The sequence below is a fragment of the Octopus sinensis genome, linkage group LG6 (assembly GCF_006345805.1).
Source record: "Octopus sinensis linkage group LG6, ASM634580v1, whole genome shotgun sequence".
In the NCBI taxonomy this organism is placed as follows: Eukaryota; Metazoa; Mollusca; class Cephalopoda; order Octopoda; family Octopodidae; genus Octopus; species Octopus sinensis.
This window is the reverse complement of record NC_043002.1, coordinates 86,434,624-86,450,996: the sequence shown is the minus strand read 5'-3', so window position 1 is coordinate 86,450,996 and position 16,373 is coordinate 86,434,624. Positions and strand designations below refer to the sequence as shown.

Below are 16,373 nucleotides of genomic sequence, written 5' to 3'. Positions count from 1 at the left end.
AGAAACAGCAATTTTAGCAAAACATATTAAGCAACACTAATAATAAATCAAAAAAACATAAATATAAACAAGCTTTTTACGATTTTATATATATTTCAAAATTATGATGCCAGGTGTTTCCATTATTTTCTCCAACCCCTGTATGTATGAATGTATGTATGTATGTATGTATGTATGTATGTATGTATGTGTGTGTGCGTGCATGTGTGTGTGTGTGTATGTGTGTATGTATGTATGTATGTATGTATGTATCTCCCCATCGAAACAAAACTCTGAAAGAAAACCCAAACTTTCAGATAGGGACCGTTGAACTCTTACGCGAATTGTTAGAAAGGATCACAAAAGTACAGCTCCCAAAATTCGTGCAGAGCTTTTCCACAAAAACTGTTTGCTGGGAGCTGCACAAAGCCATATTTCACAAGAGGGCTGCAGTTAAAAAACCCACTATTTTCAAAAACAAATATGTATGTATGTATGTATGTATGCATGCATGCATGCATATACACAGTGCAGTTTGAAGTGTAACCATTCTCTTAGTCTGGGCGCCTTATTTCAGTGCCTTTCAAATATGTTCCCAATGTTTCCAGTTGTTTGTGTACTTTTTTACTGACATTGTTTACAATTTGGATGTTTGTATCAATGATGTTTTTTGAAACGTCCATCTGGTCAACAGTCAGTTGGTCTCTTTTCTGTATTTTCTGCAAGTTAAAGATAAAATATAATAATAATATTACAAAGAACTTTTAAATAATTTGAAGTTTCTTTATTAAAATTATGCTTTTTACAAGAAATTTTTGTTTAACTCTTTAGCATTAAAACCATCCATATTCAACCTAAAATATTCAAACTGTTTTATGTTCAAACCAGCCAGATCAAACCTCTCAGAAATATCTTACAATGTCCTAAAGATAAGCAGTCATATCATGAAAGTCTCAAAGCTACAAGATGATGCATGATTAGTTCAAAATTATGTAAATAAATATGCATCACATTTGAGAGAATAACTTAAACACTGAAGGACTAAATTAATTCTTAATGAACTCTTATGGTTTTCCAGGCATGAAACCAAATTATTGTTAAAATGGACCAATAAGTGCAGCCACAGCTGTGTAGTAAAGAAGTTTGTTTTGCAATGATGTAGGTTTGGATTCGGCCTGTGTGGTAACAGAGTTAACAAATACTTTGTGAGTGAACTTGTTTGATGGAAACTACGTGGAAGCCTATGATATATGTGTCTGTGTATGCATGTTGACATTTCTTGGCTTTGCTTAATACCATCTGAGTAAAACAATGATATGATGTTCCTTCTTGATATTAACCAGTCACTCTGTAGTTTTAAAATGAAAGCAATATCCTCTACTTGAAGACAGATAAAGACTGGTGTCATAAAACCCTGATTTATGTTCCCATCCAATCCACATGACTATAGAAAAAAGGGCATCAAATGTATACCTGAATGAATTCAATTAATTATCAACTTGGATATAGCTTTCTTCACTAATGAACTCTCTTCTCAAGAAATACCCACTCAATTCCCCTCAAAGTACACTGTACTCTCATAGAAAATGGCACATTAGATAATGCCATCCAAGATACACTGCTTCCAATATATGACAGGGTAGTCATGACTGGAATGCCTTTGATCATAGGTCTCCCCAATATGAGTTAATCTGGTACTACACATTAACAACAAGAACAATAACAACAGCCATTCTACCCCTAGGAGCATGTGAACATTAGTGTGAAACAGCAAAATATACAAAAAAAAAAAACATCTGAAACAAAATCGTCCGTTTTTAAGAAAAAAATATAAAGCAATTTTAGATCATTAGTTTTTAGTTATGTGAATATTTGTTTAAATTCATAAGAAAAATTTTTAGTTATGAATGCTGAATTAAACTGACCCCTGTATCTAATTTATTTTATTGATTCAACTGAGTGGAAAGGCAACATTAACCCCTGGAGAATTTCATCTTAAAACATTTTTTTTATGGCATAGTCAGAGGCATTAGAGCAGTGGTCGTGACTCTTTTCTTTTAGGGCTGCTGAGACCGTTTGAGGAAGGGACTGTTTAACCAAACGCCTGACTTGATTGTACCAGCAAAATAGACACCATTAAAATTTACAAGAACCAGGGTTCCATAATGATATTAAAGATTATTTAGGTAATGAGCTGCAGAATTGTTAGTGCATCGGACAAATTTCTTAGTGGCATTTTTTTCAGGCTTTAGGTTCTGAGTTCAAATACTGCAAAGTTGACTTTGCCTTCGATCCTTTCAGGGTCAATAAAATAAAGTACCAGTCAAGTTCTAGGGTTGATGCAATCAACTAACTCCTTCCTTCTGAAATTACTGGCCTAGTGCCAAAATTGGAAATAATTATCATTTAGAATTCTCTCATGCTGGCATGGGTTGGATGGTCTGACCAGGTCTGATCTGGCATGGTTTCTATGGTTGGATGCCCTATACATACATACATACATACATATACAATATTACATATATATGGTTGTGTATTTATATGTGTATACATGCATATAAATGCAGACATATATTATTTGTATAGTATTATAAGTTTAGCTCCTTTTACAACCAACTATTTAGAAACAGTACTTTTATTTCTAGTTGAAATCATTTCACTGACATCAGTGCAATATTTAGGACAGACATAATTATCAAAATTACTATTTCCCTTCCCTTCAAAATAATCTCAGTCTTCATGGTTATTGAATAAACAATTATTATCTGATTGCTGTACTCACAACCATTCTGAATTCAATTATCTTTCCCTTATTACTTTATTTAACTCTCCATTTGACCATTGATGACCTTACTTTCAGTATCGTCACACTGCTGCATTTTAGAACAAGAAGCTTATATTATGTTTCTTTTTATCACTGTTTTCTATTCATAACAAGCTCATTTTATTATCTCTTAATTAAGCTATGAAATAATATTTTATCAAATTATGAAATATATTTTACAAAAGAGTTACTTCTTCAATTCTGTACTGCACTTTTCGATAGCAACTACAATGGTAACTACAGTGGGCTCTTACCGACCCCACTCAAATCCTACTGACTGACAGACTGATTTATCTCTATTCTCCTTGTTACCCATATTGTGTCCACACTTTTGAGGCCAGAAATGCGAGGAAAACAGAAAGTAAAAGTAATGAACGACAAATGAACACAAAATAAGGAAAATTCTTGGGTCTCTCTATGCTGGTGGCATAATAAAATGCTTTCAGTACATCCTATAAAGTGGATGATGTTAAGAAGGACATCCAATTGAAGAAACCATATTTAACATGAGATATGTTCCGCAAAACTTTCCAAGAAGGCAGAAACATCAAATAAAAACTGACTCTTGTACTGTGACAAATTGTCGAACCTATGCCACGATGATGATATATATGTATATGTGTGTGTGTATATAAATATATATATATATTATATATATATATATATATATATATATATATATATTTCTTTACTACCCACAAGGGGCTAAACACAGAGGGGACAAACATGGACAGACAAACGGATTAAATCGATTACATCGACGAAAGGATGAAAGGCAAAGTCGACCTCGGCAGAATTTGAACTCAGAACGTAACGGTAGACGAAATACGGCTACGCATTTCGCCCGGCATGCTAACGTTTCTGCCAGCTCGCCACCATATATATATATATATATATAGACAAATACAAGTATATGAAATACCATACAACATACACTCTTGATTTATTAAAACTTATCACTGTCTCAAGGGAATGTATCATAATAACCAAATGGCAATTAAGACCAGCTCCACTTGAGAAGGGGAGACAATCTCAAGAATCAAGAATTGTTCTCCAAAGCTGACATGTCTTTAAGGACAAGGACACTCTTATTGTCTGGAGATAACTAGACAGTTGTGGACATGTATTTTGGCCTCATTAGACATCATCAGTTTGATAATTGTCCTCTCTTATCTCCAACAGCCAAAGAACATAGACTTATACAAAAAGAACAGAACACATTCAAGGCCTAGGTAATTTGCATTATTTATACAAAAATGAGCTAAGTGAAAGAACTCAGAGTGGCCAGTAGCATGTAGCTAAGTAACACAAATACAGTTATCTCCTCATCTTATTTTCTTACCTTCCAGCCTATCTCCATTCTTTTCTTTCTTTTTCTTACAAGCTTACTCTCTTTATCATAAAAATTTAGTTACCTCATACCTAACATATGCACACATTCATACTTTTGTTTTGTTTCAGTCATTTGACTGCAGCCATGCTGGAGCACCGGCTTTAGTCGAGCAAATCGACCCCAGGCCTTATTCTTTGTAAGCCTAGTCCTTATTCTATCGGTCTCTGTTGCTGAACTGCTAAGTGACAGGGATGTAAACACACCAGCATCTGTTGTCAAGCGATGTTGGGAGAGGACAAACACAGACACACAAACATATACATACACACATATATATATATGCGATGGGCTTCTTTCAGTTTCCATCTACCAAATCCACTGACAAGGCTTTGATCAGCCTGAGTCTATAGTAGAAGACACTTGCCCAAGGTGCCACACAGTGGGACTGAACCCGGAGCCATGTGGTTGGTAAGCAAGCTACTTACCACACAGCCACTCCTATATATATATATATATATATATATATATATATATATATATATATATATATATGTATATATAGGTGCACTTTATATAGTTATATATATATATATATAACACTTCTTTACAAATTGGCTTTATACCCCACCGCAACTCTTCTCTCCCCCTTTCACCCTTTCATCCTACCCATTAAGTACATGGAAAACAGTTTCCACTTTAACCTCACTCACAAGGGTGTAAATTTGACTTAACAGGCAAATGTAAGGTATATAAGCCTTGTAGGTCTAGACCCAGCTTTTTCTGTTGCTCTGTTTCTTTTATTCACTTTTTATTGTTGTTTTTATGATTTTTGTTTGTTCTAGTTTTTGCTGCAAGCAAAAGTCTGAATTATTGATCAGATATTTTCTTTTGAATCTCCAACACAAAATACCCAAAGCTATACATTTCCAATCAGTTATGTCTGATGTGTATTTAATTATTCTTTCCTTGCAGGGAAGATTAATTATTGCAAAACCATCTGGTTACTTTTGGCAGTATATGGAGCTAAATTTATAATACTGTATAGATAATATACTCTCGCTTTTAACTTATATTGAGTGATCTCTTTCTTTCTAACTTATAAACTATCTCAGACAACTATATAATGTTGATATGCATAAGATGATAATAATAATAATAATAATAATAATAATAATAATAATAATTTACAGAAAACAGGCATTGTATTCAATGTGTTATAGGACATACGTTTCAGCAAAATGCCATATTTATTATAAAATAGTTGCAGGAATCATGCACTTCATCTCATCAGTGTTTAACACTGACGAGGTGAAGTGCAAAATTGCATAATGTTTCTATAATTGTTATGTAATTCAGTTCTATATTTTAGAGATGAGGAATTATGTACATTATTTACACTTGACGGATATTTGTCCTCATCTTGTGTGTTGTTAACACAACGTTTCGGCTGATATACCCTCCAGCCTTCATCAGATGTCTTGGGGAAATCTTGAACCTGGGTTTTCATTCCTAAAGTATTTTTAAATGTTGTTGTTGTCGTTGTTATTATTATTATTATCATTATTATTATTATTATATTATTATTATTATTATTATTATTATTATTATTATTATTATTATTATTATTATATTATTATTATTATCATTATATTATCATTATTATTATTATTATTATTATTCAGGTCACTGCCTGGAATCAAACTGGGAATCTTGGGGTTAAGAGCGCAGCCTACTAACCCCAAGATTCTGAGTTCGATTCCAGGCAGTGCTGCTGCAGTCCTCACCTTTTCCAGCAAAATTCTACTGTAGATATTCTGCTGTGTCAAGAAGGGAGAACTGGAGAAGCTCTGTATGTAGTTTATAGTAACTATGTAGAAACACATCTAAAGTAATACAATTCACAAAAGCCTAGTACATGCTAGCTTATGAGTGAATGGCTCTCTTTCTCTCTATAGACACACCCACACAAACACACACACATATATAATATATATATATCATGGCACTCCTTCGGATACGATGACGAGGGTTCCAGTTGATCTGATCAACAGAACAGCCTGCTCATGAAATTAACATACAAGTGGCTGAGCACTCCTCAGACACATGTACCCTTAACATAGTTCTCAGGGAGATTCAGCATGACACAGTGGGTGACAAGGCTGGCCCTTTGAAATACAGGTACAGCAGAAACAGGAAGAAAGAGTGAGAGAAAGTTGTGGTGAAAGAGTACAGCAGGGTTTGCCACCCCCACCCACCCCTGTTAGAGCCTTGTGGAGATTTTAGGTGTTTTCACTCAGTAAACACTCACAATGCCTGGGCTGGGAATTGAAACTGTGACTCTACGACCACGAGTCCACTGCCCTAACCATCGACCATGTTCAGATTGTGCTTTTTACATACCACCAGCACAGGGAGCCAATCAGGTGGCACTGGCAATGACCCACACATGCATGGTGCTTATTGCATGCCACCACCACGGGAGCCAGTCAGGCAGCACTGGCATCGGCCACAACTACAATTTCCATTTGATTGTGATTTGGTTTTAGATTTGATTTTGATTTAGATTTTACTTGACTCAATAGGTCTCCTCAAGCACAGGTCTGAAAGGGACTTTGCACTAGCTGCAGATTTGGACTGTGGCACTCAGTAAGCTGTCCCATAGGAATTTCCAGTTACCCTCTATGTCCAAAGTTTGTAGCTCCTCCTCCCTCTCATCAAATTTCTCAATGAGGATGTCCCTAAATATCTGACCATGTGAAGGGTTCTTAAGCTTCCAAATCCTTCTTTTCTGGATTGGTCTGCTTCTTGGCATCTTTCTGGCCTTGAGTCTAAAGCCATTAATAACTAGTCTATGCTGGTGGGTACATTCTTCACCTGGGAGGGTCTTTATATTCAAGAGCAACCTTGCATCCCACTGCCTGGTGAGGATGAAATCAATCTGGCTAGCAGAGTCCCCTGATTGATAGGTTATCAGGTGGCTGTCTGGCTTCCTGAAGTTAGTGTTGCAGATTTATAGGTTGCACGCATCACAGAACTCCAGTAAGCTAATTCCCTCTTTGTTTCGGGAACCATTCCATGGCTCCCATGAACACCATGGAAGAAACCGGATTGCCATCTGACATGCCCATTAAAATCTTTAGCCACAAAGATGAGGTCATTGCCACTCATCTTTGAGGTAGCCTGTAGAAGGGTATCATAAAAGTGGTCCTTCTGGTCATTTGGTAGGCCTGCTTGTGGAGCGTAGGCAGAAATAATTGTAGCTATACTATCCTGCAGGACTAGCCTGAGCTTAAGCACTCTATCGCATACCCTGACTACCTCTATGACTTTATCCACCCATTTCTCCACAAGGAGTATGCCTACATCCCCTACACCATTTATGTGCCTTGCCTGTGAGGACCCTGGCTGAAGCTCCTCTCCACCTTACCTTTTGTATGCAGCATACATCAACACATCTCTGTTCAAGCATCTCTACAATCTCACTAGACCTACATTTCAGTGTGCCAACATTGACTCTAAAAGCTGGGAAAGGAATGTGGGAGGAGGCATGGGGAGGGGAGATGTTATTCAGTGCCTGGAAAGAAGGTTTCTGTGTTCGTTTGATAGACATGCTACTCCTGTTCTCACTTTCGACCTGTCATCATTCAAACATTCAAGCGTGTTCAGATTGTTACTCCTACTGGGAGTAGGAGTAGGTGTTAGCGGCGTTGTGAGTATAAGCATTATGGACATTGTAAAAATGTAAATTTAAACATTACTGGTGTTGCAGATATAAGTAAGTAAATTAATAAAGATAAATAAAGGAGAATATGAATATTAACATGTCAATGTTAGATTAAGAAGGTGGGCAGCTAAACTAGTTGCATTTGTTCCAGGGGAAAGAGAGGGAGAGAAAATTGCAGGTATGATAGAAGATATTACCAGTGAGGGAGGGGGGTTTCTGGTGAAAGAAGAGAGGAAAAAGCACGCCCATACACACACACACCCACACAAGACAAGTGCGCTCACAAGAACAAGCACACACATGCACACACAAACACACACATGCACACACAAACACACAGAGGAACAGCACGCATGTACAGCCCATTAGCTTTCTCTTTCCACTTTGATATGTCCATGGAAATTACCAAGTAGTTTGAGTGAAAACAAAAGATAGCCAATTAAGTAGGTGGGCAGCTAAACTAGTTGCATTTGTCCTGGGAGGGGGAAGGGAGGAGATATCCAGTACTAGTGGTTGGGGTGAGAATGAGCAGGTGCACCACAAATAAGCAAGGGTTAATTTAGAGAGTTGGTACAAAAAATATGTAGCCAACTTGAGAACACAGGAGGAGAGGAGAGATTTCATTTAGAAAATTACATGAAGAATTAAAGTGAAATGAAGGCTAAAATAGAGAAATTAGAAAGTTATATATTGAAGGGTCAATTTAAATAATTAGGTATTAGTTAATAGTGAGTAGTAAATAATACATATTAAAGTATTAATAGCGATGGCAGATGAATGCGTGAAAAGATAGAAAAATGAGAGAATATCTTAGCAATGCATAACTGGGTGTCTAAGAAACGTCTGTGTTGGAAAGAATTGTGTGAAAAACAGGGAGAAAAACATGTGAGTAAAGAGTTTTATAGATATGCTACGACCGGAAGTGGACATTATGGAGAGCGCTGAAGACAATAGCAATGATTGTAACAGAGTAACATAGTGAGTGGGAAGGAATAAGAGAATAGTACAAAAAATATTAAGCCAAGCCATTTGAATAGTTTCTGTCCAACAAATTCCATTTCTAAAGTTTTAGTCTAATGACCAAGATTTTTGGCAATATGCTGTGTTGTCCTTGAGAATACTCATCAAGCCAAGTGAAATCATAGTTGTGACCATTGCCAGTGTCATGTAAATGGCACCCATAAAATCATAATTGTGGTCATTGCTGGTAATGTGATCTTCAAATGTTGGGCTCATGAAGGTGAGGGATGAGGTGGTGCAGCATGATCTTCAACTGTGGGCCTCATGGAGGTGATGACAAGTGAGCAAGACCTTTGGTGATATGCTGTGCTTGAGAAGACTCATCAAGCCAAGTGAAACCATAATTGCGGCTGTTGCCAGTGTCATATAAATGGCACCTATGCTGGTGGTGCATAAAAAACACTCATTACACTCTTGGAGTGGTTGGCATCAGGAAGGGCATCCACCTGTAGAAACCATGCCAAATCAGACTGGAACCTGGTGCAGCTATCTGGTTCACCAGTTCCAGTCAAACCATCTAACCCATACCAGCATGGAAAGTGGATGTTAAATGATGATGATGATGATGATGGTGGTGTTGGTGGTGGTGGTGATGGTGGTAGTGATGGTGGTGATGATGATAATGATGATGTAGTTATGCTATAAGATACTTCTCAATGTATCTGAAGTTTGCTTTGTAAATATGCAGGTAGTGAGATTAAATCTGGACCTGCATATTTGCTAAGCAAGCTTCTTAACTACACAGATATTTTATCCTCCCATCATATTAATTTCTCATGGTGCTTTAATGATTATGTTAAAATACTCCAGGTTTGTCACACTACATAATTTCTTACCTCTTGCATGTCCGACATAGTTGTGAGATCTTTTGAGAATTCCTCTGAAATATAAAATAAACACAACTCTTTACAAACAATTAGATATATTTCTCATTTCTTTCAGTTGATTAGTTATCACCATTTAACCCTAAGTTGGTTCTGATGAAACCAATCTATGATCAGGGATATTCCAGCTTTGACCATCATGTCTTTTAATCTGTGTCAAGGACAATATTATCTTGTATGCAGGACCTATGAGAAGTGGTACACAGTTAGTACATCACCCTGGGGAAGGGGGTCTGGAAAGCCAAAGTGACTATTTGCTGGATTTCCATCCCTTAAACCATTAGCATTTGAACTGGACATATCTGGCCCAAATATTGTATGTTTTATGTTCAAGCTTATCAGATCTGGCCTCTCACACCTATCTTACAATATCATTCTAAAAATAAAGGATCATTTCATTAAAATCCCATAGATACAAGATACTGCATAATTAATTCAAAACAATCTGAATAAATAAACATTAAATTTGACAGAGTGATCTGAATACTAAAGGGTTAAAAAAAACAAATTCTCAGCACCTTTGAATTTTGGAAGGAACTCACCCCACTTTACTTAAATTCCTCCTTGTTAAATTTTTTTAGATGCTCTACTTAAGAGTCCTTTCCATTCTAAGATGGAAAGGTGTGATATGAGGGAGAGTTGGGTGTTATTTCTACCATGTCAATTGACCATGCAGAGGCTCCATGTTGACTCATTTAGTTGATGTATTCAACGGCACTAAGTAATACTACTATAAAAATGTCAGCAGTCTGTTTCATAGATATCAGAGGAATAAATAATATAATCATTTCTTCCTTATGTTCTCATCCATAGCCATCATAATTGCTTGTTTTCTCCCTCATCATCTTCTACTTCACTGTTGTTATAGCAATATGATGATGTAACAACATTTAACGAAGTCTGGTTGTAATCCTAAGTCAATTTCACATGCTGTCTCGTAAATTAACATATTCAGTAACAAACCAACATGAGAGTCTCTACGTGGTTTATCAAAATACTAGAAATAACAAACTTTCCTCAAATCACACTCTACAATCTTAAGGAAGAGACACATTAGATAATGTAGTCCTACATAGCCTAAAAAAAAGCAGAATGGTCACTAAAATGCTAATGATCATAGGGTTTCTTGACCAATGTTGACCTGGGTTAAACATCAACACTAACATCTTTAGACAGCATAGAGATAACCAGAGATAATCGTTTCAGTGGTTTTGTTTGTGCCCATGTGTGGCTTGTTAGCCTTTAGATTATGCCGTTAAATTTAACACTTATTTGATTATGTGGTTTTGAATGAATAATGCATTATCTTGTAACTTTGAGATTCTGATGATGTGATTATCTATGTCTACAATGACATTGTAGGGTAGGTGTAAGAGGCTAGATCTTGACAGCTTGGACATAAAACAGGTAGAATATTTGGGCTGGATATGGGTGGTTTAAATGCTAGAAGGGTTAAAGTACTTAAATCTGAAATAGCTCAGTTCAGTTCACTGGGCAGTAAACAGATACCACTGACTAAAAACAAACGTGTATATATACATACATACATACATGCATGCATACATATATATATATATAATTATTATTTGAGGGAATAAAATCCAAACTTACAAGGAAAAAAATTCAATTTAGAAATACTAAATCAAATTTCACACAATATAATATATATATAAAAATTTTGAAAAAAACCACCTTTTATCAATTCAAGATGAACAATTAAATTACACCATCTAGAAAATTACATATAATAGAAAAGTTAAAATTAAAATAATAATAAAATGTAAAGAATAACTAAATTGCAAAAATAATAAGAAAAAAAAAAAAAACGTATATAATATATATATTATATATTATATACGTTTTTATTATTATTATTTTTGCAATTTACTTATTCTTTACATTTTATTATTATTTTAATTTTAACTTTTCTATTATATGTAATTTTCTAGATTGTGTAATTTAATTGTTCATTTTGAATTGATAAAAGGTGGTTTTTTACTAATTTTATATATATATATAATATATATATTATATATATATATATATATATATATAAGAGGGATGACCTGTAAGTGGACATCCATTATGCTAGAAGATCCGCTTCTTTTCTTAGTGGTAAGGCCATAGCGGATCTTCTTCTAGCATAATGGATGTCCACTTACAGGTCATCCCACTTATATGTATGTAATATACTTTTCTCTGAAACTTCAGATTTCTCAATATGTGAGACCATTGGTTTTAAATTGATATTAATCAAATTAATATTCAATTTTTCACCTTTATTATTTTATATATATATATATATATATATATGTATATAATATATTTCTGCAGTTGTCAGCTTATGTAGAGGCATGTGGCATAGTTTCTTAGGGTGATGAACTCATGATCATAAGATTATGCATTTGATTCCTGGACTGGGCAATGAGTTGTGTTCTTGAGCAAAACACTTCATTTCATGTTGCTACAGTTCACTCAGCTTGCGAATGAGTATTCCTGTGATAGACTAGCATCCCATCCTGGGGTGTAATATATACGCCATGGAATCCTGGAAACTGGTCTTATGAGCTTCTGGCCCATGAAGGACCTTTGGTAATTTTGCTTTGAATTAAATAATAACTCTATAATCTACTTATATTAATATACTTATGTGTGTGTTTGTGTGTGTGTATAAGTCTTCATCATCAATTTGCAGCAGCTTTTCATACTGTGATCTTGCAGTTGCTGATGTTATATAAAAATTCTTCAAGTCAGTGCCCCAGCATGGCCACAGTCTAGTGACTGAAACAAGTAAAAGGTAAAAGATAAAGGTGTATCAAAAAGGATCAAAGGTCCTTCCCGAGCCATAGGTTCATAAGGCTGGTTTTCAGGATTCTGTGATCTATATATTACCCACATGGAAGGGAAGCCAGTCTATCAGCAGGATTATTCATTTTTTCTATTGAGCGGATGGGAGCAATGTGAAATGAAGTGTTTTGCTCAAGAATACAATGCATCATTAAGTCCAGGGATTGAAACCACAATCTTGTGATCATGAGTATGATACCCTAATTACTAAGCCTTGAACCTCCTCACATACATATCTACACACACACACATACATGTATGTATAAATATATTGTGTATATCCATATATTATGCCTTACCATCCTTATGTAATGTGATATGAAGTGGTCAAGCATCTCATCTACAGCAAGCAATCTGTGGCTGTCTCTTCTCTCATACTTTAACCTCTCAACACCTAGCATAAAGCTACTTCCCACTCTACAGTACTCTCATCCAATCTGACTTACACACAAGGCCAGTAATGTAAAGTGATAGGAGTTGTTTGTTCCTTCTCGAGCCATCCCTGGCTCTTAAGGGCTGGTTTCCCTAGTCCATTGCAGGTGAGCTGCAAGATGCAGGAGGAAAGAGTGAGAGAAAGTTGTGGCGAAAGAGTCAGCAGAAGTTTCGCCATTACCTTCTGCCAGAGCTGCGTGGAGCTTAGGTGTTTCGCTCATAAACACACACATCATCCGGTCTGAGATTTGAACCCGCGATTTGGCGACCGCGAGTCCACTACTCTAACCACTAGGCCATGTGCCTCCACTAAAGTGATAGGAGTTAATCAATACTATCAGTTCTTGGCTGCATGACCCAACTCTTCGTCTGATGTCACTTTTTGTCCAACATTACTTCGTCCACACCTTTTGGTCTGACGTCTTTTTGTCTGATGATGTTTTGTCTAACAACATTTTGTCCAATTTTAAATAAACTCTTTAGAAAACAAGTTTAGAAAATATCAAAACCAAATAATCATTGAGAATCTTATTGATAGGATTCAAGTAAAATACTGTGGAAAAATGTATTTGAAAAAAAAGTCATTTTAAAAAAGTAATATGATATAACTGATGATTTATTATGATTACTTAAAATTGATGCAAATTATATGCCACACTCTTCAAAAAATCAATTTTTCTAGTTGACCCATATTCAATGACAAATCTTTTGAGGCAGTCAGTTATTCTACGATATCGTGTACATGAATTTGACGGATCTCCTCGAAGAATTTGAGTCATCTTACCCTGAACGAACCCTTCCTCTTTCTTCAGAATTTTGATTAATTTCCAAATATTCAAATGTGCTCCGCCTACCAAATGCCTTATCACAGAATGAAATCCCTCTGCAGCATTATTTGTTCTGAGAAGATCTTGAAGAATACATTGATTAACATTCCATACAGCTATCGGGAATGTAGGTGGTTCTCTCCTTCATCTAGCACCACGTCCTCTCACAATGCCTATGTAAGTCAAGATGAAGTAGGCGATAAATTCAGCAGGTATTTCTTCATTGTCAATTAATTTTTCATAGGCCTCTTCTACATCTTCAATGGGTAGGAAGGCTAATGCTGAAAAACGTCGAATTTTAAGACAGAATTCAGAATCCTTATTGTATTTTTCTTTGATGTCTAAATCTGTAATTTTTCGAAATACTGACAGGTTCAAATGAAACAAACATGCCACAACAGGTGAATTAGGGAATGATGAATTAAATGTTTTATGAACTGCAACTTGGAAATCTGCCATGAGATCTAGCAGATATGCAATAGGTTACATAATTTTCAATTGCTCGAAAAATAATTCATGTCTTCTTTGTTTTATTCAGCAGTAATGCAAAGACCTGGGGGAAACTGCTACATTTAACTTGTACATGAATGCTAAACAGTTGAAACCACTGTTCTGGCATAATTTTGAATGTTCCATCAAATGTCCAAACTCGATATGATGCTATATCCCGAAGAGCACTTTCTGATGCAAATACTTGTATGCACTGTTGATCCTTGATACCTGAATCGTATCTCAGAAACTGTTCACCATTATCAGCATTACAATATTCTTCAGGTATTTCAAAACCAGTTCTAGCCCCTGGATTAGTGGGAAATCCAGAATTTTTTGTTGGCACCTTTGAATAGTCCTTGAAAGTACAGGCAAATGAGGAAGTTGAGAGCAATTCTCTTCTGTCAGCTGTGTAAACTTAACTGCTATCATGCTACGTGAACTTGCTGCTATGTTTTCCACCACCCTATGCTTTATTTCTGCATCTGCTTTCTAGCATTTAACAAATCTACACCAGATGGATGAAGGTGCTCACTAGAAAAATAAATAATTTTTGGTTCATTGTTTTCCGTTACCATGTAAATTCACACTGAACATAGCCTTCTTTTCTCACATTTCCAGTAATCTTTTCCTAGTTTTGTATTTCTTGAATGAAAATCGTAGATGTAATTACTTTCATCAACTACTTTTCTTTTGTTTTTGGTCGATACTATGAACTTTGTTATTTCGGGATGGGTAAATTAAAAATATGTACACTAAATTTGCAGCACTCTCTACATACAGTACCATACTAAAGGGAGTGAAAGTAAATGAGAAAGTAAAACTGTTAACAGAGAAGGAAAAAGAATGATAATAACAATCTTACAGCGAGGCTCATTATAGTTCTGTGAAATATCATTAGAGATTTTCACCTTTTCTAAAGAGTTTATTTAAAATTGGACAAAAGATTGGACAAAAAAAATCATTGGACAAAAAGACATTGGACCAAAAGATGTGGACAAAAAGAAGTTTGACAATGTGATGTTGGACAAAAAGACATAGCACTCTTGGCTGGTGGCTTAATATATAGGCCCTTTGGTGATACAAGGCAAAAATTCACCTAGACAGGATTTGGACTCAGCACATAAAGAGCCAGAATAATTGGCAAAAATTTAAAAAATAACTTTAGTCATTTCTAATTAAATTTTTCAAACTGACCACATTAAATATATCAACACAAATTTAATTATGGATATTATGGCTTTGTTTAAATTAATTATGTCTTCAGCCTGTCATTAGACTTCTTCAAACAGATAGAGTGGGCAGCACTATAAAGAATCATTGGAGAAGCTGAAATTATTAGTCTAAATATGCTATGGTAGAGGTTGTGGTGGTGGTGTTGGTGGTGGTAGTTACTGTGGCAACTGGCTCAATCAGACATGAATGTTAAGCTGATATAACAATATAATGGGAATAGTTAAGATTGAATACAAATATTTATCAAAATTCTGATGAAAAAGCCAAGATGTATTCCTATATTTCATATTTAAAAGTCAAAATGCTTATAGATATACAATATAAAATCTCAAATCATATATATATATACAGTAATTAACTTATGAGGAGGCATGTGGCATAGTTTCTTAGGGTGTTGAACTCATGATCATAAGATTATGGTTTTGATTCCTGAACTGGGCAATGAGTTGTGTTTTTGAGCAAAACACTTCATTTCATGTAGCTACAGTTCACTCAGCTTGCAAATAAGTATTCCTGTGATGGACTAACATCTCATCCTGGGTTGTAATATTTACACCACAGAATCCTGGAAACTGGCCTTATGAGCTTCTGGCCCATGAAGGACCTTTGGTATTTTTGCTTTGAATTAAATAATAAATCTATAATCTACTTATATTAGTATTTTGTAAACATTTTACACCTGGGGCAAATGTCTTCTACTGTAGCCTCAGGCTAACCAAGGCATTGTGAATAGATTTGGTAGATGGAAACTAAAAGGAGTCTGTCGTGTGTGTGTGTA

The 16,373-nt window shown here is 35.4% G+C and overlaps 1 protein-coding gene across 2 annotated transcripts in view; it reads right to left on the bottom strand.

Moving 5' to 3' along the window:
- Nucleotides 1-226: 226 nt before the first annotated feature.
- LOC115213287 (uveal autoantigen with coiled-coil domains and ankyrin repeats-like) overlaps nucleotides 227-16,373 on the bottom strand; it is a 135,265-nt gene continuing 119,118 nt past the window's right edge. Inside the window, exons 22-24 of one of the 2 annotated variants that reach the window (XR_004999754.1) lie at nucleotides 9,717-9,760; nucleotides 465-698; nucleotides 227-248 (exon numbers count right to left, since the gene is read on the bottom strand). Coding sequence is in view for 1 of the 2 variants with exons in the window: in XM_036504124.1 (XP_036360017.1) it covers nucleotides 534-698; nucleotides 9,717-9,760 (209 nt within the window). In the remaining variant the exon portion in view is untranslated. Of the gene's footprint in view, nucleotides 249-310; nucleotides 699-9,716; nucleotides 9,761-16,373 lie in introns of those variants that run through there. The other variant, XM_036504124.1, reaches the window with a different exon arrangement.